A 26,719-nucleotide genomic window follows, 5' to 3' on the forward strand; every position below is an offset into this window, starting at 1 on the left:
AATACCAACATTCAAGCACATGATAACCCAGATCAACACCAAAAACCTATCAACCTCCTGGCTGGCTTAGTAATTAAACTAGATTTTACCTAACATTTCAACTCAATTCAGTGTAGCCAAATATCTTGGCCATAACTAAAAGAATCACCCAAGATATCCTCCAAGGGACAGAGATGTGCAGCATTAATTTGCCATGAGAATATAGATGCTAAAATTCCAATGCTGCTTTTTTCCATCGCCGGGGTACAACTTGAGATTCGAAACTGATCCGCAGATTCACATTCAACAGATCTATCTTTTGTGATCACAAGTAGAGACAGCAATGACCAGGTATTGAAAGTGTGCATTTACCAGTGATTACGACCACAAATATACCAAGGCAACAAATAGTTAGTCAGCAATTAAGTGTGCACCTCTGAAGGAAAGAATTTGCTTTGTTTGATGTGTCCAATAAGTGATTTTCTCAGTTTAAGTGTGATGTAGAGATGGGCAGGGTGAATCAATCCGAAGCTTACTCCTTTATTGAACACGTGGACTTGGTGGTGTTAAATTCTGCTTGCTTCCTTGCCAGATCTGCACTCATTCTCAATAAATCCTGATAAAGTATCCTTGAAAAGTGCTATCATTGTGCTCCCTTACCCACCAAAGACTGAGTTCCCATTCTTCATAGCGATGGAACCGTATTACAGTGTCTCAAGGGCGACGGTGGGGGGAGAGGTCACCTGGATGGGATTTCGGTCGAAGGGTACTGTGGGCTCTGAATAGCTCTGGGGGTTCAGGGAAAATTTCCTCGCCGACCACCTTTTTGAATATATCTGACATAAACTGCATTGAGGCTTGGCTCTTGGTTCCTTCTGGTAGGCCAATAATGCATAGGTTTTGTCATCTTGACCGGTTTTCCAAGTCATCGACTTTGGCTCACAGTGGCACACACTCCTTAATTGTCACCGTCACCTTGGACTTCAGCATACAGATCCTGTCATTGTGGTCCGAGAGGACTGTCTTGATGTTGGTAAGAGTGTTGGCGAGAGAATCATCAGTTGGACGAATGGTGTTGAAGCAGGACTAAATTGGACCCAGTGACTTTTGCAATTAATTTTTTCAACTCCAGAGCCAAACTTTGTCAGGATTTGTTAAGCTTAGTGACAAGAATTTCATTCAGAATTTCAGTCATCAAAGGCATGGGGATTTTACGGTAGCAAATAAAACAGAATCGGCAGTGGAATGCAATTTGTAAACCTAGTGGGGGGGAAACACCATATGTTTCCTCTACATCACTCAGCTGGAAGCCAGAAGCTGCAATATTTGCCATCTGACTCTGCACCATGTTTGGGTCCATGGTTTTTAAAATTATTTCATGGGATGGGAGCATTGCTGACAAGGTTAACATGTGTTCCCATCCCAGATTGCCACGAGAAGGTTGTGGTCAACCACCTCTTGAGCTGCTGCAGCCTACCTGGTGTGTAGGATCAACCACATTATATTGTTCTGGAGTTGCATGTAGGCCACAGCATATAAGGATGGCAAATTCCTACCGTAAAGGACATTAATGAAGCACATTAGTTTTTACAACAATCTGATCATTTTGTTAGAGATTCATTTTCATTCCAGATTTATCAATCGAATTTGAATTCCTCCAACTGCTGTGGTTGGATTTGAACCCATGTCACCAAATGAAAAGACCGATCCTCTGAATTACTAATCCAGTCATGTTACCATTATGTCACCATCACTGAGCATTCAACCATAATCTGTAACCTCATGGCCCATCATATCCCTCAAATTACCATTACCATCAAGGCAGGGGATCAACCTTGGTTCAATGAGAAGTGTAGAAGAGCATGTCAAGAGCAACACCAGGCATACCTAAAAATGAGGTGCCAACCTGGTGAAGCTGCAAAACAGGAATACATGCATACTAAACAGCCAAAACCGTGTGCAACAGACAGAGCTAAACAATCCTATAACCAATCGATCAGATAAAACCTCTGCAGTCTTGGCACATACAGTCATGAATGGTGGTGGACAATTAACTGGCGGAGTTGGCTTCAGAAACATTCCCATTCTCAATTGCGGGGGAGCCCTGTACGTCAGTGCAAAAGACAAAGCTAAAACAATTGCAACCATCTTGAGCCAGAAATGTCAAGTGGATGATCCATCTCTGCCTGTTCCTGAGACCTCCAAAATCACAGATGCTAGTCTTTAGCTAATTTGATTCACTGCATGGGATACCAAGGAAAAGCTAAAGGCTATGGACCCTGACAACATCCCAGCAGTAACACTGAAGACTCATGCTGCAGAACTAGCTATGTCCCAAGCCAAGATGTTCCAGTACAGCTACAACACTGGCATTTATCCAGCAATGTAAAAAAATGTCCTGTTCACAAAAAGCAGAACAAATTAAACCCAGTCCAATTACCACCCATCGGTCTTTGGTGAAATGATGGGAGATGTCCAGAATGCTATCACGGGACACTTAAGCAACAATAAACTGCTCACCAATGCTCAGTTTCAGTTCTGCTAGGGCCACTCCGCTCCTGACTGCACTACATCCTTGGCCCAAACATAAACAGAAGAGCTGAATTCCAGAGGTGAAGCCTTGACATCAAAGCAGCGTTTGATCAAGTGTGATGTCAAGGAGCTGTGTCATTGTTGGAATCGGTGGAATGACGTTCGCCACTCATAAGGTCAGAAATGCAGATGTTCACTGATGATTGCACCCCATTCTGTACTATTTGTGACTCCTCAGGAGTTTGTATCCATATGAAAATAAGCAGAAAGACTTGGACAACATTCAGATGCAAGCTGAAAAGTGGCTGGTAACATGCATGACACAAGTGCCAGACGATGTCCATGTCAAAGAATCTACCCATGCCCCCCAGACATTCAATGGCATTACCATTACGGAATCCAGCACCATCATTGTCCTGGGGTTGCCATTGACCAGATCCTGAACTGGACTAGCTATATAAATACTGTAGTTACAAGAGCAGGTCAAAGACTGGGAATTCTGTGGTGAGTAACTCACCACCTGATTGTCCAAAATCTGTATACCATCTACAAGACACTAGTCAGGAGTGTGATAGAATATTCTCCAGTTGCCTTCCCAAGACAATTAAAGACGAGCAGCAAATGTTGGCCTTGCCAGTGATGCTCATACCTCATGGGGGGAAAAATTCTGATGTTGGTGGCCAATGTCATCTCATGGATTTTCAATATTGAGCTGTTAGATCTGTTCTGACTTTATCCTATTTAGCACTGTGGTAGTGCTGCACAACATGATGCACTGTATTTTCACTGTGAAGATGGGACTTTATCTCTCTAAGGACTGTGTGATGGTTACTCTTATGGTTACACACAGATGCCCCTGCAGCAAGTAGATGAAGGAGATTGTCATCGAATGAAGGAGAACATGCCCCCATCTACATCAATGGGAACGAAGTAGAAAGGGTTGAGAGCTTCAAGTTTTTAGGTGTCCAGATCACCAACAACCTGTCCTGATCCCCCCCATGCTGACACTATGGTTAAGAAAGCCCACCAATGCCTCTACTTTCTCAGAAGACTAAGGAAATTTGGCATGTCAGCTACGACTCTCACCAACATTTACAGATGCACTATAGAAAGCATTCTTTCTGGTTGCTTGTTATGGTTCCTGCTCTGCCCAAGACCGCAAGGAACTACAGAAGGTTGTGAATGTCGTCCAATCCATCACGCAAACCAGCCTCCCATCCATTGACTCTATGCTTCCTGCTGCCTCGGAAAAGCAGCCAGCATAATTAAGGACCCCACGCACTCCGGACATTCTCTCTTCCACCTTCTTCCTTCGGGAAAAAGATACAAAAGTCTGAGATCGCGTACCAACCGACTCGAGAACAGCTTCTTCCCTGCTGCTGTCAGACTTTTGAATGGACTTACCTTGCATTAAGTTGATCTTTCTCTACACCCTAACTATGACTGTAACACTACATTCTGCACTCTCTCGTTTCCTTCTCTATGAATGGAATGTTTTGTCTGTATAGCGCTCAAGAAACAATACTTTTCACTATGTTAATACATGTGACAAATCAAATCAAATTGGTGAGAATGGGATCAAGCAGGTTTTCCCACTTGATTGCTCCTCCCACAGTGCCATTCTGGCAGATATGTCCTTCAGAACTTGGCCAGTAGTGGTACTACCAAGCCACTCTTGAAGGGTATTGAAATCCCCCACCCAGAGTACATTATTTACCATTTCTATCCTCAGTGCTTCTGAAAAGTGGAAAATGAATAACACAGGATGGACAGCGCTTCTTCAATTTATCTAATTCATCAGCTGCAAGAGGTAATAGGTAGTAATTAGCAGGTTTCCTTGCCCATGTTTGACTGGATGCTATGAGCCCTATGCAGTCTGGAGTCAATGTTGAGGATTCCCATCCTGGATATTCCTTTTCCACTTTTCTGATGTGGTTTGGTTCAACTGTGTGGCTTGCTAGACTGTATCAGAGGGCAATTAAGAGTTGATCACAATGCTATGGATCTGAAATCACACGAGTCAAACCAGGCAAGGACATCAGATTTCCCTTCCTAAAGGACATTAATGAACCAGGTAGGTCTCTATGAAATTTGGTTATTTCATGGTTACTATTACTGAGACTAGCTCTTTTAATTCCAAATTTACTAACTGGATTAAATTGCACCATTTCCTGTGTGACCACCAGTTAGAAAGGATGGCCTCCAAACACTGGAAATGAAGTGTGCCAACTTGGTGCCAGACCTTTCCATGCTCTTGGACATTGATTGTAGACATTCTAGCAAATTTTGCACTTCACCAAAAATTTTGTTGTGCATACTCGCCAGCGTTCTTCTGTCACACACGAAAAGCCAAATACTGCGGATGCTAGAAATCTGAAATTGAAAAGAGAGACTCAGAGAATCCCTGCTGTGCAGAAGGAGCCATTTGGCCCATCGGGCCTTCACCGACAACAATTCCACCCAGGCCTATCCCTGTAACCCCATGTAGTTACCCTGCCAATGACACTAAGAGGCAACTTACCGTGTCCAATCAACCTAACCCACACATCTTTGGAGTGTGGGAGGAAACTGGACCAGCTGGAGGAAACCCATGCAGGCACTGGGAGAACATACAAACTCCACACAGGCAGTCACCAGAAGTCAGAATTGAACCCAAATCCCTGGCACTGTGAGGCAGCAGTGCTAACCACTGTGCTGGAAATGCTGGGGAAAAACTCAGCAGGTTAGGCTGCATCAGTGCAGAAATAGTTAATGTTTCAGCTGAGTGACCTTTCATCAGAACTGGGAAAAGTTAGCGATGTGATAGGTTTTGAGTAAGTTAATGGTGGAACAAGAAATAAAGGAAGGCCTGAGATAGTGTGGAAGATTGGAGAGGTTGAATGACAAAGTTTAGTCCTCCAGGGCCAAACGGAATGGAGGTGGGGCAAGAAAAGAAACAAAGAAACATGGACCTAGAGCAGATCTGCTGCTAACCAAAAGAGAAATGAAACAGAAAGAGAAGAAAACAAAATGGAGAAGAGTTCAAGGTCTGAAATTGTTGAACTCGATGTCAGCCCAAGTGTTTGTAAAGTATCTAATTGAAGTGTCTAATATTACTTTGAGCCTCATTGGAACAGTGCGGCAGGCCAAGGACAGAGATATCAGTGTGACAGCAAGGTGGAGAATTAAAATGAGCGGCCACCAGAAGCTTGGGATCATACTAGTGGACAGAACAGGTGTTCCGGAGAGTGATCACCCCATCTGGTCTCCCCAGTGAATAGGAGACTGCACTGAGAGTGCTTCTGACCCCTGCAGATTTGGGACATCTTTCTACCACCTTCAGCGAAGCCGATAGTGTAACATCCAAAATCTTAGGAGCCCTGTCTCTGTCATGTTGTAAGAAGTCTAACACCAGGTTAAAGTCCAACAGGTTTATTTGGTAGCAAAAGCCACTAGCTTTCAGAACAGGCTGTTCCTTCGTCAGGTGGGTGAGAGTTCTGATCAGAACTCCCACCCACCTGACGAACCAACAGCCTGTTCCGAAAGCTAGTGGCTTTTGCTACCAAATAAACCTGTTGGACTTTAACCTGGTGGTGTTAGACTTCTTACTGTGTTTATCCCAGTCCAACGCCGGCATCTCCACATCATGTCTGTCATGTTGTGCCATTCTTCACTATATCCTATTTCAGTTTCACTCCCTGCTCTTCTTGCATGACTGCCAATACCTGCTTCAGCCGGATAATGTACTCCTCTGATTCCACCCTTCAAGTAGGGCAGGCTCGCTTTGAGTGGTACAAAAGCAAAATAATGCTGATGCTGGAAATCTGAAATTAAAATAAAAAATACTCAAACAATTTTCAACAGGTCAGGCAGGATCTGTGGAGAGAAAGAGTGTTGACATTTAAATGTTAACTCCATTTCTGTCCACAGGTGCTGTCTGACCTGCTAAGTATTTCCAGCATTTTATATTTTCATTTTAGCTTTGAGTGGTCTTAGTCACACACAATATTAGCTTTATGCTAATACCTACAACCAGTTAACTGTATGGTTAGCTTTAGGTGGACATCAACATGATTGAAACGAACAGGCAGTGTGAATTTTGTTGTGCTATCCGCATCAGAATTAACTGATGTGGACATGGTGCAATTCTTGCACTGTTTTTGTGTGTGATCAAGCTTAGCCCCCTGGATATTCATCTTGGAAACATATTTTTTGTGCATTTTTCTTAATTCTTCCTTGATACTTAGGATAGTGGAGGCTTACTGTATTGTTAGAACTCTCACCTCTGTCTAATGCTTGTGGGTCCAAACCTAGTTCAGAACTTGTGTACATAATCTAGTGTGAACTTAGTGCGGCAATCTCATGATACTACAATTATCAGTTATGCTGCATTGCCAAGGATACTGCATTTTTCTCCACTCTGGTGGGTGTAAAACGTCTTATGAAATTGCCCAAAGAATTGCAGGTTCAAGAACCTTGATGTCCTGATTAGAATTCCTCCTTTAGCCAACCTTTCCAAAAACAGACTGAATCATCATTTGTTTATTTGCTTTCTGTGGCAAAGTAGCTGCTCCAGTTGCTTGCATAGCAGTACTGACTGCATTTCATGATGCATCCCAAGGATGCAATAAGGAACCATATAAATATAAGTTGGTTTGTTTTACCTTTCTTACAAAAAAATCAGAATAGAACAATCAAGGGTATTTTTGGAAATTGTGGTTCTTGCACATCCTGATATTGAAGAATCTTTGCCCAATCTCACCTTGTCAGAATGTGTTTTTTCTAGTTCGACTCCAGAGATCTGAGTGCATAATGTAGGTTGTTACTTTATTCAGTACTAAAGGAGTGTTGCACAATTGAAGGAGCCAGTTTTGGGTCGAGACTTGAACTTGAGAACCTGCCACTCTACTAGGTGAATTTAAAAGATTCCATGACACTATTTGAAGATAAGGAAGATTGGTATTCTTATCAACATTAACCCCGCAACCATCATCACTTTAAAAGACTGATTACCTGGTCACTTACCGGATTACTGTTTGTGGGACCTTGCTGTATGCATATTGGTTGCCATACTTCCCTGCATTGCAATATTCCAATCTACTTAATTGGCTGTGAAATACTTTGGGATGTTCTGAGGACATGGATGTTGGTTTACAAATGTAGGCTCTTGCTTTGTTTCTGTCTCTCAGCTGTCAGTTTGGGATCCTCCTGAATCTGGCTAGTTTCCATTTGGTAATCTAGCTGTGTTGAGGGCATGTTTGTTAGACCAAGATAATTTTTGTGAGCGCAGACATGATATAAGACTCTCAAAAGTCAGCTGTAGCTGAAATATAACTCCATTTGTGTCAATGTAGTTGCTTTTGTATTTTCTATGATCCTCTTCCATCAAATTCATTAGGAGAAATACTCTAGTATCCAGATTGATGAAGGTACCCAGAAATTAAATCCAGAAAGTCTCCTGTTTCTAATTGGAACTTCAGCCTCAACCTTTACAAGTATCCTCCTTTAATACCCTTAACGTTTACAATGTGAAATGCCTGTCATGGAAAAACACGTAACGCTGTTAGCAGCTCGGATTTCAGTAGAGTTGGTGAGACCAAGACACTAGTCATCAATTATTCTTTATATAAATTGTCACACTGATCAAATAATTCTCAAAATACACCAAGACCTCCTTTGAAACTTTGTATCCCATTAAATACCCACCCTCAACAGCTAACCAGGTTCAGATGCAGAATTTAAATTGATATCTAATTTTGGTCAGGTTAGAATGCCTCTTTATCCTCTTCCCTGCAACTCGAGAGTTAGAGCATCTGATCCTTAATGTGACTACTCAAAGAATACAAGCAAATCCTTCTGTAGATCCCATTAATTGTTTAGTTCACATATTCCTAAGGTTGTCGGCAAGTTTGTCTCCAAACAACTTACCACTCATAGGGTCTGTGAAAAGCCGCTTTACATGTTTCATGACTGTTTCATAATGCACCTCAAACTAATGTTCATCAGGAACTCCTGTAAAGCTGCAACATGAAATAATCCTTGCCCTTTCACCAAACATTACTTTAGACTAGGCAGCATTGGTGACACTTATTTGGCAAACGCACACTAGTAGTATGGACCTTGCTCTTCAGCAATGACTTCATACTTATCCCGAAATGCTTGCTGATGCAATTTGGAGTAATATTGATATCTTGACATATTTATCCACTTATTCAACTAAAATTATGAATTGTTTAATCAATTCTAAGCTCTGCCATTTGAAATGGGCAAATTCTTTTTTCAGTTTTGTAGTAACTGCATAAATATAAAATAGTTTCTGTAGCTGAATTTTATCATAAAATAAAAGTTTAGAATTTTGTAAAATGATTTACCTAGTTAAGTTTTGAAATGGGCATTGGAGCTTGTAACTTTAGAAGGGGAAGATTAAGGTAGAGATTGTTGCAAAGTTAGATCAATGAGCTGTTTATCCAAATTTTTTTAAAAATCAGTTAACAAAAAGATGACAGACTGAATGTTTTTAATATTATGATATTTTCTGTTCATGGATGTGGGCATTGCCAGCAATTTTTATCCCATCCTTAATTGGCCTGTATTATGAAACTTTCAAAGTTTTGATAGTTCGACTTTCTAAGTATTTCAGAAGGTAATTTCGAGTCAACCGCATTGCTGTGGGTCTGGGGTTACATATAGGCCAATCTAATAGTTTTATGGTCACTATTAGTATTAGCTTTTTGTTCCAATTATTTTATTTGTTGGTAATTAACTGGGTTAAAACTCCCCAGCTGCCAAGATGGAATTTGACCTCACAGATAAAATTATCCCAAAATAAATCTAAGTGCTGTTCCCAGCGGCAAAACTGATGCCAATCAAATGAATACTACCCCCCCCCCCCCCCCCCCCCCCCCCCCCAAAATGATTCTCCAACCCTGCACAATCTGCGCTGGGACCGTGTGGGGCCGGAGAATCCAGCCCCACATCTCCAAATCTTTCGCCCAGGTCTCTGGATTCCTAATGCAATGATATAACCGCAATCCACTGTGTCACATTGCATTCTGGCATCTGTGGTGTACCGGTGAGCGCTCTGGAATCTGAATCCAACACTCAGGGAACTTTAATCTTATCTAGAGTGGACAAATCAAATCAGACAAGTAACTTGGAGGACAAATTCATAGAAAGCACCTGAAACAGTTCCTGATACACCACCAAAAGGACAAAAGAAGCTAATTATTTAAGGTATTAGGTAGGAAAATACAACCACAAGACCAGGTGTGTGGCATGAGGAGAGAGCCCCACGACAAGATTAATCTGGGTCTGAAGAAGGTTCGAAACAAATGTCTCAGACCAACCACAGGAATGCAAAGTCCGGGCATTAGAGGCTGAAGGGCAGGTATTCACTCAGCATAGCTGGGGAGTCAGGACACAGTAAGAAGTCTCACAACACCAGGTTAAAGGCCAACAGGTTTATTTGGTAGCAAAAGCCACTAGCTTTCGGAGCACTGCTCCTTCATCAGGTAAGTCTGTGTTTACCCCAGTCCAACGCCGGCATCTCCAGATTGAGTCAGGACACAGCAGAAAGCCATGAACTGCAGTTGTCAGATCAGTGAATCTGAAGTGGTTGTCTGCTCTGTGCACCTGGGAGTTGGGGGAAAGAAAAGCCTATGAGTTGCGGCTTCTTGCTCAGCACAGCTAGGAAACTGGGATCGTGCTCGTGATTAGGTGCTGAGGGTGCAGCTTTGTAAACCCAGTTGCTAGGGCATTCTGAGTTTGAGCCCTATTGCCTGACAACTACTTGAAGACAAAAGAAGCAGCAGGTGGGCCTACAGGCTGAATAGAAGCTGTTGTTAAAGGAAATCGGAGGCTAAATCCTTGAAGATGAAGAGGTGAAAACCTTGTGAGGAAGACAGGCAATAAAGAATATTTTTCTTGTTCACAGTGATGATTATTTATATTTATGTATAGATGGGATGCTGAGAAAATTTGAGATATGTCTTAGTTGTATCTGCCATTTAATGTGTAGTTTGTGCTGTGTTTGCCCAGTTTGCCTATTATGTTAATTCTGGATATTGGAGTATAATACAGATAATATTGACTCTTTGCTTTGTTAACTCTTGTGTAGTAAAGTGTCTTTTTGTTAAAACCGTGAAATCTTGTGACTTTTTTTTTAGTAATTACCGGGGATTTCAAATGTTGTTTAATTTATGACAAAAGTTGCTGGTCCGTAGCAAGACCATAACAGCACAGAAATTAATGGCACCAAAACCTGCCATGCCTCCTAAAGTCATGATGTGGAGATGTCGGCATTGGACTGGGGTGAACACAGTAAGAAGTCTCAACACCAGGTTAAAGTCCAACAGGTTTATTTGGTAGCAAATACCATAAGTTTTCGGAGCACTGCTCCATCTGACGAAGGAGCAGTGCTCCGAAAGCTTATGGTATTTGCTACCAAATAAACCTGTTGGACTTTAACCTGGTGTTGTGAGACTTCTTACGATGTCTCCTAAACCCAGCAGGGGCGGCAAAGAGACTTTACTGAGGAGCATTCTGGGAGAGGTCGACGCAGTCACATTTATTAAAAAGTGGGAAGAGGAAGAACCCTTCCAGTGATAAGCAGAAGGAAGAGCATCCAGCAGAGGCGGCAGAGAGACTTCACTGAGGAGTATTCTGGGAGAAGTAGGTGCAATCACATCTACTAAAAAGTGGGAAGAGGAAGAACTGGTGTCAAGAAGTGGTTGAGCCCGAAACTCTACATTAGTGTTTCCCCTCCTCCTCTGACCAAAAAACAGGGCACAGATATTACAGGTCAGAAATTGACGTGAGACCAATGGACGCAGCTGATTGGTAAGTTCTGGTGGGTATTTCCAAATCATATTAAATTGAAACTCATTGTTTAGGCAAGGGTAGGGAATTTTTAAAAAATCTTATGAAGTTTTTAAACTTAGGGTTTCATCGTGGCAGGAGAGCTCAAAGCTGTGGTTTACTCTTCTTGCCCCATTTGGGAGGCCAAGCACATTTCCAGTTCCCGGGCCAGCAGGCGTGCAGGAAGTGGGTCCAGCTGCAGCTCCTGGAAGTTCTGGTGCCTGAGCTGGAGCATCCAACGAGTCTGAGAGCATTGTGGATAGCACATTTAGAGAGGTGGTCACACTGCAGCAGAAGGAACTTGAGGAAGGAAGGGAAAGGGTGACCACCAAGCTGTCCAAGAGATGTAGGCAGGTAATTCAGGAGACCCCTTGCAAATTGGTATTCCATTTTGGAGGCTGATGAGGGCCTTGGAAGTTTCTCCAGGGAGCTTAGGCAGAGCAAAACCTCTGACACAAGCAGCCTGTTTGTACGCGGGGGCGGGGAGAGAAGAGAGACAGGGCAATAGTAATAGGGGATTCTATAGTCAGGGGTACAGATAGACGTTGCTGTGGCCGTCAACGTGACTCCAGGATGGTATGTTACCTCCCTGGTACTAAGGTCCGGGATGTCACTGAACGGCTGCAGAGCATCCTGAAGGAGGAGAGCAATAAGGCAGAGGTCATGTTACATGTTGATACCAATGACATAGATAGAAAAAGGGATGAGGTCTAGCATCAAGAATTCAGAGGCTTAGGCAGTAGACTAAAAAGCAAGACCTCTTGGGATGTAATCTTGGGAGCACAGAAATAGGAGAATTGTACAGTGAATGCGTGGCTTAAGAGTTGGTGCAGGAGGGAGGGTACGGAATAATACAGCAAAACAAACAAACCAGAGGGCGTGCAGCTGTATTAAGTTCCAAGGGCGTAAGGCCAGGCTGGATGGCCTCTACTTTAACGCCAGGAGTATTGCAGGTATAATGGATGAATCATAGAACCTACAGGGCAGAAGGAGGCCATTTGGCCCCTTGAGCCTGCACCAACAACAATCTCACTCAGGTCCTATCCTATCCCTGTGACCCCACATATTTACCCTCCTAATCCATAGAACTGGTGGCAACTAGGGGAATTTCACAGTACAGCACAGAACAGGCCCTTCGGCCCACGCTGTTGTGCCGAGCTTTGTCTGAAACCCAGATCAAGCTATTTCCTCCCTATCATCCCGAAGTACTCCATGTGCCTATCCAATAGCTTCTTAAATGTTCCTAAAGTTTCTGACTCCACTATTCCTGCAGGCAGTCCATTCCACACCCCAACCACTCTCTGAGTAAAAAACCTACCTCGGACATCCTTCCTATATCTCCCACCATAAACCCTATAGCTATGCCCCCTAGTTACTGCTCCATTCACCCGAGGAAATAGTCTTTGAGCGTTCACTCTATCTATCCCCCTCATCATCTTCTAAACCTCTATCAAGTCTCCTCTCAACCTTCTCCGCTCCAAAGAGAAAAGCCCAAGTTCCCTCAACCTTTCCTCATAAGACCTACCCTCCAAACCAGGCAGCATCCTGGTAAATCTCCTTTGCACTCTTTACAGTGTCTCCACATCCTTCTTGTAGTGAGGTGACCAGAACTGCACACAATATTCCAAATGTGGTCTCACCAAGGTCCTGTACAGTTGCAGCATAACCCCGCGGCTCTTAAACTCAAACCCCCTGTTAATGAACGCCAACACACTATAGGCCTTCTTCACGGCTCTATCCACTTGAGTGGCAACCTTCAGAGATCTATGGATATGGAATCCCTCTGACATTAAGGGGCAATTTATCATAGCCAATCAACCTCATCCACAACATTTGGATGAGTTGAGGGCAATGATTGACACATGGAAGTGTGATATAGTAGCCATCACAGAGACATGGTTGAAGGAAGGACACGATTAGCAACTCAACATTCCTGGATATAGAATCTTCAGACGAGACGGGATGAGGTAAAAGAAGAGGAGGCATTGCATTATTAGTTAAAGAATCAGTAACTGCAATGAGGAGAGACGATATCTTGGAGGGGGCATCAAATGAAGCTTTGTGGGTAGAGCTAGGAATAAAAAGGGGGCAGCCACATTGTTAGATGTTTATTATCAACCACCAGATAGTCAGAGGGATATTGAAGAGCAAATACGTGCTCAGTTTGGGGAGGTGTGTAAAAACGATAATAATAGGGTTATTATATTCGGTGATTTCAGCTTTCCTAACATTAACTGGGATATACATAGTGTTAAGGGCTTGGATGGAATCAATTTCTTGAAATGTGTACAGGAGAACTTTTAAAATCATTATGTGGAGGGTCCAACAAGGGAAGCAGCTGGTCTGGACCTAATTCTGGGGAATTAAGCCAGACAGGTGGTTGAGGTGGTGGTGGGGGAGCATTTTGGTGATAGCGATCACAACATGGTACATCAATTTAAGCTTGATATGGATAAAGAGATAGACAAGCTGCAAAAATAATTTTGGATTGGGGAAGAGCAGATTTTAGTAAAATAGGACAGGATCTGGCCAAGGAAGACCAGAAAAAGCCACTAATGGAAAAATCTACAGAACAGCATTGGGAGGGTGCAAGCCTAGCATGTTCCCTCTCGGGTGCTAGGTAGGAATAACAAGCCCAGAGATCCATCGTGACCAGAGATATTCAGGATACAATGAGAAGGAAAAGAAATTATGTGGATTTGCCAGCGTTGGACTTGGGTGGTCACAGTAAGAAGTCTCACAACACCAGGTTAAAGTCCAGGTTTATTTGATAGCATGAGCTTTCGGAGCATTGCTCCTTCATCAGGTGAGTGAAAAGTTGGGTTCACAAACATATGCAATTGCAGTTGAGTCTTTGTCTATATATGACCTGTTTATGAACCCAACTCTTCACTCACCTGATGAAGGAGCAGCACTCCGAAAGCTCGTGCTACCAAATAAACCTGTTGGACTTTTACCTGGTGTTGTGAGACTTCTTACTAAGGAAAAGTAAGGCTTTTAAAAAGTACATGGGGAGCAAATCAGTGGAGGCATTAGTGAGGTATTGAAAGTGCAGGGTGGAGCTTCAGAAAGCAATTAGGAATGCAAAGAGGGGATATGAGAAAACTCTGGCTGATAAAAGGGAAAATTCCAAGAAAATCAATAAGTATATCAATGGGAAGAGAACCAGGAAAGAGTAGAACCCATTAGGGACCAAGGGGGCAATCTGTGGGCGGAGCCAGAGGACATTGGTAGAATGTTGAATGAATACTTCACATCCATCTTCACCCAATGAGGACGATGGTATGGAATTCAGGGAGAGGGACTGTGAAGTTCTTGAGCAAATTGACATAGGGAAGGACAAGGTATTGGAGGTGTTAGCAGCCTTATAAGTGGATAAATCTTCAGGTCCAGATGAATTATACCCTAGGCTGCTGTGGAAGGAAAGGGAGGAGATTGCAGGGCTCTGACCCAAATTTTCAATTTCCCTTTGGTCACGGGGGAGGTGCCAGATGACTGTGGAACAGCTAATGTGATTCCACTATTGAAGAAGGGTTGTAGAGATAAACCAGGGAACTACAGACCAGTGAGAGTCTCGTTTATTAGAGAAACTTCTGAAGGAGAGGAAAAGCTTGATCAAGGATAATCAGCAGAGCTTTGTCAGAGGGAGGTAGTGCCTCACAAATTTGATTGAATTTTTTGAGAAGGTGACCAGATATGTAGACGAGGGTGGTGCAATCGATGTAGTTTATATGGATTTCAGCAAAGCCTTTGACAAGGTCCCACATGATAAATTCACATGGGATACAGGGTAATTTGATCAAATGGATTCAAAAATTGGCTTAGTTGTAGGAGACAGAGGGTGATGACAGAATACTGCTTTAGTGACCGGAAGCCAGTGTCCACGGGGATCTCTGTTGGGCCCCCTATTACTCATCATTTATATCAATGACATTGATGACTATGTGGGGGATAGAGTTAGTAAGTTCGTGGATGACACACAGATTGGACAGATGGTTAACAGTGAGGCAGAGTGTCTTGGGCTATAAAAGATATAGATGGAATGGTCATATGGGCAGATAAATGGCAGATGAAATTTAAACCTGAAAACTGAGGTGATACACTTTAGAAGGAGTAATTTGACAAGAAAGTACTCAATGAATGCTAAGACACTAGGAAGTTCTGTGGAACAAAGGGACCTTGGTGTGTTTGTCCACAGTCCAAAGATGCGCGGGTTAGGTTGATTGGCCATGCTAAAATTGCCCTTAGTGTCCTGGGATGCGTAGGTTAGAGGGATTAGTGGGTAAATATGTAGGGTAAATATGTGGGGTAAATATGTAGGGTAAATATGGAGAGACGAATATGTAGGGTAAATATGGAGAGACGAAGGATGAGAGGAGACCTAATAGAGGTGTATAAGATGTTGAGAGGCATAGATCGGGTGGACTCTCAGAGGCTTTTTCCCAGGGTGGAAATGTCTGCTACGAGAGGACACAGGTTTAAGGTGCTGGGGGGTAGGTACAGGGGAGATGTTAGGCGTAAGTTTTTCACACACAGGGTGGTGGGCGAGTGGAATCAGCTGCTGTCAGTGGTGGTGGAGGCGAACTCAATGGGTCTTTTAAGAGACTCCTGGATGAGTACATGGAGCTTAATAGGATGGAGGGTTATAGGTAGGTCTAGAAGGTAGGGATGTGTTTGGCACAACTTGTGGGCCGAAGGGCCTGTTTGTGCTGTCGTTTTTCTATGTTTCTATATGGGGGTAGGGTCTGGGTGGGATTGTAGTCGGTGCAGACTCGATGGGCCAAATGGCCTCTTTCTGTGCTGTAGGGTTTCTAAGATTTCTAAGATCTCTGAAAGTAGAAGGGCATGTTAGTGGGGTGGTGAAAAAGGCATATGCCATTTGCCGCCTTCATTCGAGACATAATTACAAAAGCAGAGAAGTCTTATTGGATTTGTATAGAACTTTGGTGAGGCCACAGCTGGAGTACTGTGTGCAGTTCTGGTCGTCACATTATTGGAAGGATGTGATTGCACTGGAGGGGGTGCAGAGGAGATTGACCAGTATGCTGCCTGGGATGGAGCATTTAAGTTCTGAAGAGAGGTTGCGTAAGATTGGTTCGTTTTCATTGGAGCAGAGAAGACTGAGGGGCAACTTGATCGAAGTGTACAACATTATGAGAGACATGGACAGAGTGGATAAGGAGCAGCTATTCCCCTTAGTTGAAGGATCAGTCAGAAGGGGACATAGGTTCAAGGTGAGGGGCAGGAGGTTTAAGGGGATATGAGGAAAAACGTTTTTACCCAGAAGGTGGTGACAGCCTGGAATGCGCTGCTTGGAAGGGTGATAGAGGCGGGTTGTCTCATATCCTTTAAAAAGTATCTGGATGAAGACTTGGCACATCATAACATTCATGGCTATGGGCCAAGTGCTGGCAGATGGGATTAGATGAGAGTTCAGGTGTTTCTAATATGTCAGTGCGGACTCGATGGGCCGAAGGGCTTCTTCTGCGCTGTATGGTTCTTTGACTCAGATGGCCTACGTCCTGCAATCTCCTCCCTTTCCTTCCACAGGCTTCTAAATGAGATGACTGCAGTGATAGTGGTTGCGTAAGCTGTGATTTTCCAAAATTCTCTAGGTTCTAGAAAGGTGCCAGTGTATTGAAACATTGCAAATCTATTTCAAATGGTGAGAAATAGCGTCTGTCCTTCCATTGCATCAGAACATATCTAGGTAGATTGATGAAGGAATATGAAATGTTTACTGCACATTTCATATGTCATGATTCTGTCAGTATGGCTATGTCAGGCTGTTGCTTGATTGGTCTAGGAGACAGTTCTCCCAATTTTCTCCAAGTATGTTTTGAGTTTAATGATTTCCATCTTTGTTTCATGTGATACTGGCATTATTTAACATTAGTTTATAATAATCAGCTGATAAATCAGTACTCCTCTATGTTGAATACTAATTAAAAGAAGAACCAAGGGTATTCTGGGTGAGGGGCTTTAATGTCCCGTCACCAAGAATGGCTCAGCAGCATTTCCGTTGACAGAACTGGGTGAATCCTAAAGTTGCCAGTTTGGGCCTCACATGATGTGAGAGCCAATACAGGAAGAAATTTAGTTGACCTTACCTTCACTAATGTATCGGTCACAACAGTATTGTTAGAGAGACCACCACACAGCCTTTGTGGAAACCATCTTCACAAAGGATAAGATTGAAGCATTTGCAACAAATTTCAGCCAGGGATGGCCTCCTCCTGTGGTCCCTACCACCAAAAGCAAATGCTTCAGCTTTGGTGTTTAGACTTCTGCTGGGCCCCTCCTTGGAGGATGGGAGTTGATAGAGCTACCTCTTCCTATTTGTTTAACTGCCCACCACAATCCATGGAAATGGCAGGACTGCAGAGCTTTGATCTGATCCTTTGGTTGTCAAATTGCTTAGCTCTGCTGCATCTGTTGTTTAGTATGATTATTGTCCTGTGTTGTAGCTTCACCATTTTTCTTACTATGGCTGTACTGCCTCCACAAATATTCTCTCTGATCACAATTAGGGAACTATTTATTCAGTATTTTTTTGAATTTAATAATGTCCACCTTTAGTTTTTGTGATACCAGCAATATTTAAAATCCGTTATATTTATAATCAAATTGAACAATATTAATTTGGAATATTTATAGCCATTGTAATGTTTTAAGCTTTGAAAACACCATATATAAATTTTCTTTTAATTTAATTACTTAAGTTTCTTCAATGTTTTATGCATGTATTTACCCATGGTAAAGCAGTAGCTTATGTATTGCTGATGAAAAATGACCCTTACTTTTGCCACTTCAAAGCTATGTGATTAGAATGATAAGCCAACATTTGAACGATTTTGATAGCAGCTGAATGGTGTGTAAATACAAGCTGTTTATTTGCCAGAACCTTCCAGATTTATGATTACTATGGAAACCACATAATGAGTGCTTCACAACCATCTGTGTGGTTTGATTTTTCTTGCTGTGCTGCTGAGTTGTTTTTGTTTATTATGGTTAAAATTCAGCAAATAACTTGTCCAATATCAGTGTCAGCTGCTAACTGAACTTAATTAATCACAAAGGTGACAACCTGTCAGTCATCCAGACTAAGACATCATTGATTGATGTTAGTATGTACAATGACCGAGAGGTGTGCTGATGATCAAAATGCTTGTTTTGTATTATTGTATAAATTACACTTTCAGTCTTAACCAATAACTACCATGTACTACTTTTTTTATTTGCCTGGTAGCATGTTCCCAAGATGGTGGGTGGGGGCACAAGCACCATTCTACTGGGTTCAGTTTTCTTTAAAAATCTAGATTTCAACCTTAGAAGTGTGATATTTCTTAGCCAAAAATCTTGCAGGCCCATTCTAACTGGGAAGATCTTGAGTTTGATTTTTATTCTAATCACAGCAGAGGCAAATGTTTGTAAGATGTACAATTGGCTGAGCAGTCTGAGGATGGAGAGGGAGTAAAAGTCAGCCAGAGTTTGAACTAATCTTTATTACGTGGTTCTCCTGCTGGAAGGTGAATGTGATGTGAGGACAGAATTCAATTCAGGTGTGATGTCCCTTCTAGTCCCATTGCCACGCGTTAGATACACTGATGAAAAAGTACCTACTTAAGTGAGAAACAGGAGACTTGCTGGTGGATGCATAATAGTAACCCATTATAATTTTTTTATTGGAATTTATCTTTTGGAGTGTCAAAACATACTTAAAAGTTCAAAAGACTGACACTTAATTGTTGTGACAAGCTGCAATAAAGTAAAAACTGAAGGTCTGTATGTTCAGGAGAATTTTTTTTAAACTAAGAGATCCGCAAAACATTTGCTGTGAAGTTAGTATCTTTATTGTAGCAGCACTTCTTTAAATCCACATCTCATGCCACTCCATCTTCCCATGCCATCCCTCTCATGCCACACCCATCCTGTTCCTTTCATCCCTCATCCATCACCATTCCATCCTTCGCTCCTGTGCTGTTTTTCCCTCCATCATCCCTTCCATGCTACTCGCTCTCCTTCCCTCCCTCCAATACTGTCCCCCATTCTGGCAGTCATTCCTCCTTCCCCTGCCACTGTCACCCTGTCATGCCATCCCCAACCCCCTTTGCATGCCATCAACTCACCCCACCAATGCCCTACCCAAAACAATTTCTCACCCCCTTCCTGCCCCCCAATATTTTTCAAGAGCCCAGTAACCAAGAGGCCATGGAATGGTAAGAGCCATGGTTCAGAGCCAGGTAAGCAGGGACTAGTGTCCAGTAAGTGAAGCTGAGAAGCTGCGATGTCCCAATAACCGAGACCAGAGAGCAGGTATGGGTGGGCGGGGGTGGGGCGATAGAGCAGACAGAGCTGGGGGCTAAAAGCAATGGCGCGTGTGCCAGCCTCCACCCACTAAATCAAGCCACTGACCAATCAGAAAATGTGGATTATTACTGATAATTTGCTTCTCTTGTGCCACATAAGCTATACTGTTTAGAATACCTCACAATTGAAAGGGTTGGCTACAGAAATAGCCTCGAGTTTTAAATGTTCTGAAAATTGAATCTTGGTTGTGTTTGATGTGTAGTCATCGTACACACGATGTCTAGAAATACTTAATTTTTTGTACTTTTGGCATTTATTAGAAGCCATCATGTGGTAAAAGTTCTGCAGTAGGTTTGAAATTGTGAATTTATACTCAATATATATTTCATACTATGTGTGATTTTTCTTTTCAACCTAACAGTTTACTAAAATGACAGAAAACTTAGAAGTTCAGTTGTGAAAAATAATACTTAAAGACCTCTTAATAGCTGCAAGTGTTGTGAATACATAATTATTCAAAGTAACTTGATCTTTTACAGCCATCTATATTTTATGGAAATTCTGGGCTACAGTATGGCGAAACTAAATGCTTTTATTTGCAGAATGTATCACAATGTGTGCAATAACTTTAATTTGATCTATTCTATGCATGCTACTGTAAATATTCACTCTTCTAAATTTCTGTCTGAGCTTCTTTGCCATTGTTTGAAAAATGGAATTACAATACCTGTATCTTGTTGCACCATAATATAAGACCACATTTTCTGCTTTCATGATTAGCCTCAAATCAGATTGGCAGGAATTGGGATTTAAATCTAGTATAGTATTTTTTAACTGCTGGACTAATATCTTGAGAATGTGCATTTTTGATAAGGTTGGGTCCTATATTTTACCCTGCTGTTATGGATTTGCCTGGTAACAACAAGACCCAGAATTAACAAAGGGAACGATGGGATGTAATCTCCCAAGCAACAAGAGAGAATCTGCCAGCAGCCCACATTTCAAAGGGGCTGATGAGATGCATCATTTTCCTAGTAACGGGATTAGCAGACATCTAGATAAGATCAGGTGTAAATGGCCTATCATCAGGAAGCAGTTTACCGAGATGACTGAGAGATCAGGGGAGGCATATAGATGCCAATATTCCAAAGTCAGGAATGTAGGAGAGACAGCCGGCACAATATACGGTGAGCAGAATCAGAGCGAGCTAGGGATATAATTGTCAACTCCTGCAGAAGCAGACAGTTTAACACCTCATTAAAAAGCCAACAGTTTTAACATCTCACAGGAAGGCCAAGGTAACATCTAACAGCAAACCAGATAACAGCAGAAGTCCCTTTTAAAGTTAATGCAGAAACCTTTGTAAAAGCAGTTTACCTATCTTCACAGAACCAGGCCAAGGTGCTTCCCAGACTGGATCATCCTCCTGGTATTGTGTGGTAACTATAAGCTAGATTTAACTTGTAGATTTGTTTAAGGTGGATGTTGTTTGGGGAATGGAAGCCTCACTGAGTTCAGGTTTCGAGGATATGATTTGGAACACGGGGTAATTTCTAGATATAACTGTGTGTGTGTGTTTTATGTGTCTTAGAGAATTATAGTCCTGTTTGTGTGTATTGTCTTTTCTTTCATTTAATAGCATTTAGTAATTGGTACACTACAACTGGGCTGCTTATTCTCATGAGTGGTTTCACATGACTCCTCACACTATTTAAAAAAAGATAATTTGCACCACCATGAACTGATGTCTCACGTTGAGATGCCCTCACAGATAACATCTGTGGGTGGCACGGTAGCACAGTGGTTACCACTGCTGCTTCACAGCGCCAGGGACCCGGGTTTGATTCCTGGCTTGCGTCACTGTCTGTGTGGAGTTTGCACGTTCTCCCCATGTCTGCGTGTGTTTCCTCCGGGTGCTCCGGTTTCCTCCCATATTCTGAAATATATGCTGGTTAGGTGCATTGACCTGAACAGGCGCCGGACTGTGGCGACTAGGGGAATTTCACAGTAACTCCATTGCAGTGTTAATGTAAGCCTTACTTGTGACTAATAAATAAACTTTACTTTTACTTTATCAGCATGGTTCGTGACAACTGTAATTATTCCATTTAAACGCAAACATTTTGCACAGAACTCTTCAAGTAAGATCAGGTTATATTCATCCAAGTAGGGTTAAATTTCCTTTAAACTGAGCTTCTTTCTACTGTTAGGATTCTTTTAACTGGTGGGTTGCTCATTTGCTTTTGATCAGGTATTTTATCAGCATCAAGGTTCAATTCATTTAACGGCCAATTTCAATTACTGACCAGGTGGCATAATCAAGTTCCACGTAAAAAACTAGTTGCATTGTAAGTTTTTCATGCATACAAATGATACAGGATTTATAATTATATGTTTTTTTTCCTCAGAAGAAGAAGAAAATTTCCAACAACCTCCACCACCATCCAATGAACCTGAGAAGAAGCAACAGAGTGCTGGGAATAGAACAGGTACAGTGACTATTTTTGAATAGTTTAAAGTTAAAGGAAAAGATAATTCTAGCATTAACATTAGCCATTTTGATATGAAATAGGCATATAGTTCCCCTTGGAGCAGGGCAGTTTTCCTATCATTGGCATCACTGGATCAATTGGTTTTGGTTTGGGCATCATTTACCTCCCATACTCACTTTGCCACACTTTGTACATAATTGGGAAAACTAGCTACCAATAAACACACCAATGTGTTTATAGCACTGATGTCTAGAATTAACTTACCTCCTTTACTCTGCCTCTCTCGTGCTTCATGTTTCACCACGCAGTGGGTATCATCAAACTGTTCAACTGGGAGATCATCACACTCAATCATCACCCAATGGCTGCACAGGTGCACTTTCCATCAGTGGTCACTGTATAGTGCAAAACAAAGTATTGCGGATGCTGGAAGTCTGAAATAAAAGCAGAAAATGCTGGAAGTATTCAGCAGGCTGGGCCACATCTGTGGAGGAAAAAAACAGATTTAACATAAGTTGATGATGTTTCAGGTTCTGGTGAAAGGTCATTCACCTGAAACGTTAACTATTTTTCTCTTTCTACAGATGCAGCCTGACCTGCTTTTTTAGCATTTTCTATTTTTATGTCACTATATGGTGTTCAGGAATGGAAATTCGAATTGATTTTCCCTTTCTGCTTCTAGTTCCCTGGTTGATATCAAACAACTTGGTGCAGCCATACTTTAAATCTTACTTGGAGGTCACTAGTACTGCACCATATTCTATAGTTAGGCCATTTTGGCGTGTGCATTTTCCTTTTGAGAACAATTCCTAATTGATGATGACGTATTCTTTTATAGCTTAAAGTACTTGTCCCTTAATAATTTTTAAAATTTTAATCAAGAAATTTGCCACTTCAAAACGGAGAAATACTTTTCCAAGTGAGAAAGCATATTGGGTTTCCTTCAGGCAGTCTGTGGTAGGTCTGCTTCAAATGGCTCGTAGTAGTGAGCAAGTTCTTTCCTGGTTTAGGAAGATGATTTTGATAAGGTGATACGGAATAGTTTTATCTGTTTAAAGTGCTAAGATTGACGTGTAGAATTTATAATGATACCAATCCTGCTCAATGAATCGAGAAGCAGATTCATTATCAGATAAATCATCCGAGCATCTTTCCAACAGATGGACCTCAAATGTCTCTCGAGCAACCTCCTTCCTCAAAAGGAAATTAAGCATTTCTGCTTAGTCTTGTAAACCTTTTAGTATTCCTGAACTATTCTCTTTTTAAATAAGTATTTGAACTAAAGGGATATTTCAAAAAAATTCTGTTAGCTACTAAGTGTCTCACTGAAAAGTGACATTTAAAACTTTGTAACATATCCATTTTTTAATTTTGAAGTTGTCTATGTCATATGTGAAGTAATATATTTGATGATGTCATGTTTTGAATAGATAACTGAGGTTTAACCCCTGACCCTGCCAATTGAGCACTGCATTGATGCAGAAGAATAAGATACATCTGAGCCCTTCATATGGCTAATTTATTTCAAGTTTTTGTTGTTAATATCTATATTGGGGATTTATGCAACTGTAACATTTGGTTCAGATAGTTTTCTCCATAATCTGGCAACGGAACCTTTAGAGATCTCCATCTTACCAAAGGCAGTTCTTTTGAAAGTTAATTACATTTATGGAGGTGGCCAGTTTTAGTAATCTAATTACTTTGAAGCATAATAGTTTCTAGAGTCCAACTGGAAACCAGTATGTATCCTATTTCCCAAAAAATGTAAGCAGCACAGAGCTACCATACATAGTTAGTATGCTAAATTTCTCTTAAAAGTAATTATCTTTCTTCCAATCATCACTTCCTACAGTTTTCCCTCTGGGAAGACAGGAAACCAGTCTGGCTTTTTTTCTCCATTTTTATGTACTTGTGAGGCAGCAGCAAAGCTCATAAGTATTGATTAGTGTATGTGGGGGCCACTTGAGAAGGATTTATAAAATAAGCCAATTTAGTTCTGCCTGAATTACTTTGTAATGACTCAATTACCTTTTATTTCTGTGCAAAAGAGATTTAGGTGAATAAATTAGCAGATCATCATTGGGGAAGTGTCACCACCAAAGGACAGTTTATAGATGTAATACACAGTTGCTGTCACACCTTTAAGATTGTAATATAGACATCTGTGTATACTTTGTGGTTTAGTGAAACAGACTTCTGTCATTCAGAGTCTGACAAGGGCCCTAGAGTTACCCTGGGGAACAGCAATGTAGATGTCTCTGAAAAGGTCAACTTGACACAGGCTGTGATGATCGACCCACTGCTCTGTCTGCTTTGATAAAAATCAGATAAACTTAAGACTGTTAATTGATCTGCAGCCCACTTAAATGTTGGCCATGCATATCTTCATTGCATGTGATTAGTGTAGAAAGCAAATGAAGACTCATTGCTTAAAATGTGAAATGTTGGTGATACAGAATAAAAATCAAAACAGAACTTATCTAGAAAGGGCACAGTTGAGCAGTTATCTGCCTTGGTTTCGCGTATGTGTCTGTGAACTAATTATCAGTGTAACTCAAAATAGCTACATATGTTCAATTGGATCATGAAAGTGTGAACTTGCACAGATGCATTTAATTTCCAGTAGGTTGAAAACAATGAATTGTAAACTAGAGAACACTGAATTTGATAAGACAAGTCTAAGACTCAAAGTGGAGCAGATCTGCTCCTTATCAGGAATTTACACCTCCCCACAACCAAATGTCAACTAAAGCAAGCTTTACTATTGTATCTTTAATGTGTCCTGTGAGGAAATGCAGTCTGGGTCACCTTCCTCATCATGTACACCAAATATATCATTGTCTTAGTGCTGTCAAACAAAGAATGGGTAGACATGCAGTATGTGCTCAGGAAGTTACTTTTCAGATCCTTTCCTATTGCAGCATATGGAGAGGAAACAGAACCCAGTTTGAGGAGAACCCACAGAGGAAGTTAGAAGCAAGTTGCTGTTAGAATTTGGATTGCACATAACCTTCACATAAAGGAAGTGGTTAGTGGGTCATCTAATTACAGTATTTGAGGATAAACAGAAAATATAGCCAGTGATTACTCATTTAACTTGTTTGATGATTCTTTTAAAAAAAAATCTTATCCAATCTTCCCCACTTGCTATATGGTATCTGTGTACCATAAATTTAGTTGTCTGCTCTGAAATTCTCAGAAGTGTTGACATAGTACTGAATACAAACAATTGTGATGATGCTGCTGTTCAGTAATGACCTTTGGCCTTATCTAGCCAGTTAACTTGTAACCCTAGAAGTTTGGTTGCCATGCAGATCACAAAGTAGACAGGAGTATTTATTTCTTGCTGAGTATCTCTTAATATGAACTTCTGACCTTGCTGAAGAATGTCAGATATTTTCAGTCTCACTTAGTTTTAGAGAGGGCACTATTGTTTACATAAAATACTTGAGCTTTGATAGAGATTAAATAAAATATAAACCATAATAACTGCAGCAAAAATATTTTTTCATTAGTGCTTACTTGTTCCAAATTACTGATATTCTAAATGTTAATCATTCTGATCTGGGCGAGTGGGCTTTTTTAAGGCATCATTATTGTCATCCATTGAGTAAGATTTACATTCAAAACAATAACATTGCGAGGTGTGAGAAAGGAAGAGAAACTTAAAATACACAGCTAGCTTATTGAAATGTAATTTTTGCAAATCAAAGCTTTTTTGTGACATTTTATATTTCCTCCTGATCCTCGGGATTTTAGTCTGCTCATACCCCTGTAACAAACCTGATTTGTATCTATCACCTACTAGCTTTTTACATACTCTGTCCCCCCCAACCACCCCAACATCTTGGAAAAATTGCCCGGCTGTCTATAATGGTATTACTCACAGCATGAGCAGAATTCAATGAGGCCTGTAAGAGCAGGAAATGTGGAAGGCAAGGGGAATTAGGCAGGTGCCAAAATCTCGGGTTCCTCACATTGAATTGTGTTCATGAGATAAAGTAGACACATTTCAGTGGCAGATCCTGGTCATAGAGGTTTACAGCATGGAAGCAGGCCCTCCGACCCAACTTGTCTGTGCCGCCCAGTTTCTATCATTAAGCTAGTCCCAATTGCCTGCATTCGGCCCATATCCCCCTATACCAATCTTACCCATGTAACTGTATAAATGCTTTTTAAAAGACAAAATTGTACCCACCTCTACTATTACCTCTGGCAGCTCATTCCAGATACTCACCACCCTCTGTGTAAAAAACAAAATGCTCCTCTGGACCCTTTTGTACCTCTCCCCTCTCACCTTAAGCCTATGCCCTCTAGTTTTAGATTCCCCTACCTTTGGGAAAGGATGTTCATTATCTACCTTATCTATGCCCCTCATTATTTTGTAGACCACTTTCAGATCACTCCTAAGCCTCCTATGCTCCAGAGGGAAGAAGTCCCAGTTTATCCAGCCTCTCCTTATAATTCAAGCCATCAAGTCCTGGCAGCATCCTAGTAAATCTCTTCTGCACTCTTTCTAGTTTAATAATATCCTTTCTATAATAGGGTGACCATAGCTGTACACAGTATTC

General features: G+C 41.5%; 1 protein-coding gene across 5 annotated transcripts in view; it reads left to right on the plus strand.

The window, feature by feature from the left end:
- skap2 (src kinase associated phosphoprotein 2) overlaps positions 1-26,719 on the plus strand; it is a 346,507-nt gene that overhangs the window by 216,970 nt on the left and 102,818 nt on the right. For 3 of the 5 annotated variants that reach the window (XM_078240001.1, XM_078240009.1, XM_078240034.1), the window contains exon 10: positions 22,065-22,145. In XM_078240001.1, the coding sequence (XP_078096127.1) occupies positions 22,065-22,145 (81 nt within the window). The remainder of the gene's footprint in view (positions 1-22,064; positions 22,146-26,719) is intronic. The other 2 variants (XM_078240015.1, XM_078240024.1) reach the window with 1 other exon arrangement.

Source organism: Mustelus asterias, chromosome 2 (genome assembly GCF_964213995.1).
Source record: "Mustelus asterias chromosome 2, sMusAst1.hap1.1, whole genome shotgun sequence".
Taxonomy (NCBI): domain Eukaryota; kingdom Metazoa; phylum Chordata; class Chondrichthyes; order Carcharhiniformes; family Triakidae; genus Mustelus; species Mustelus asterias.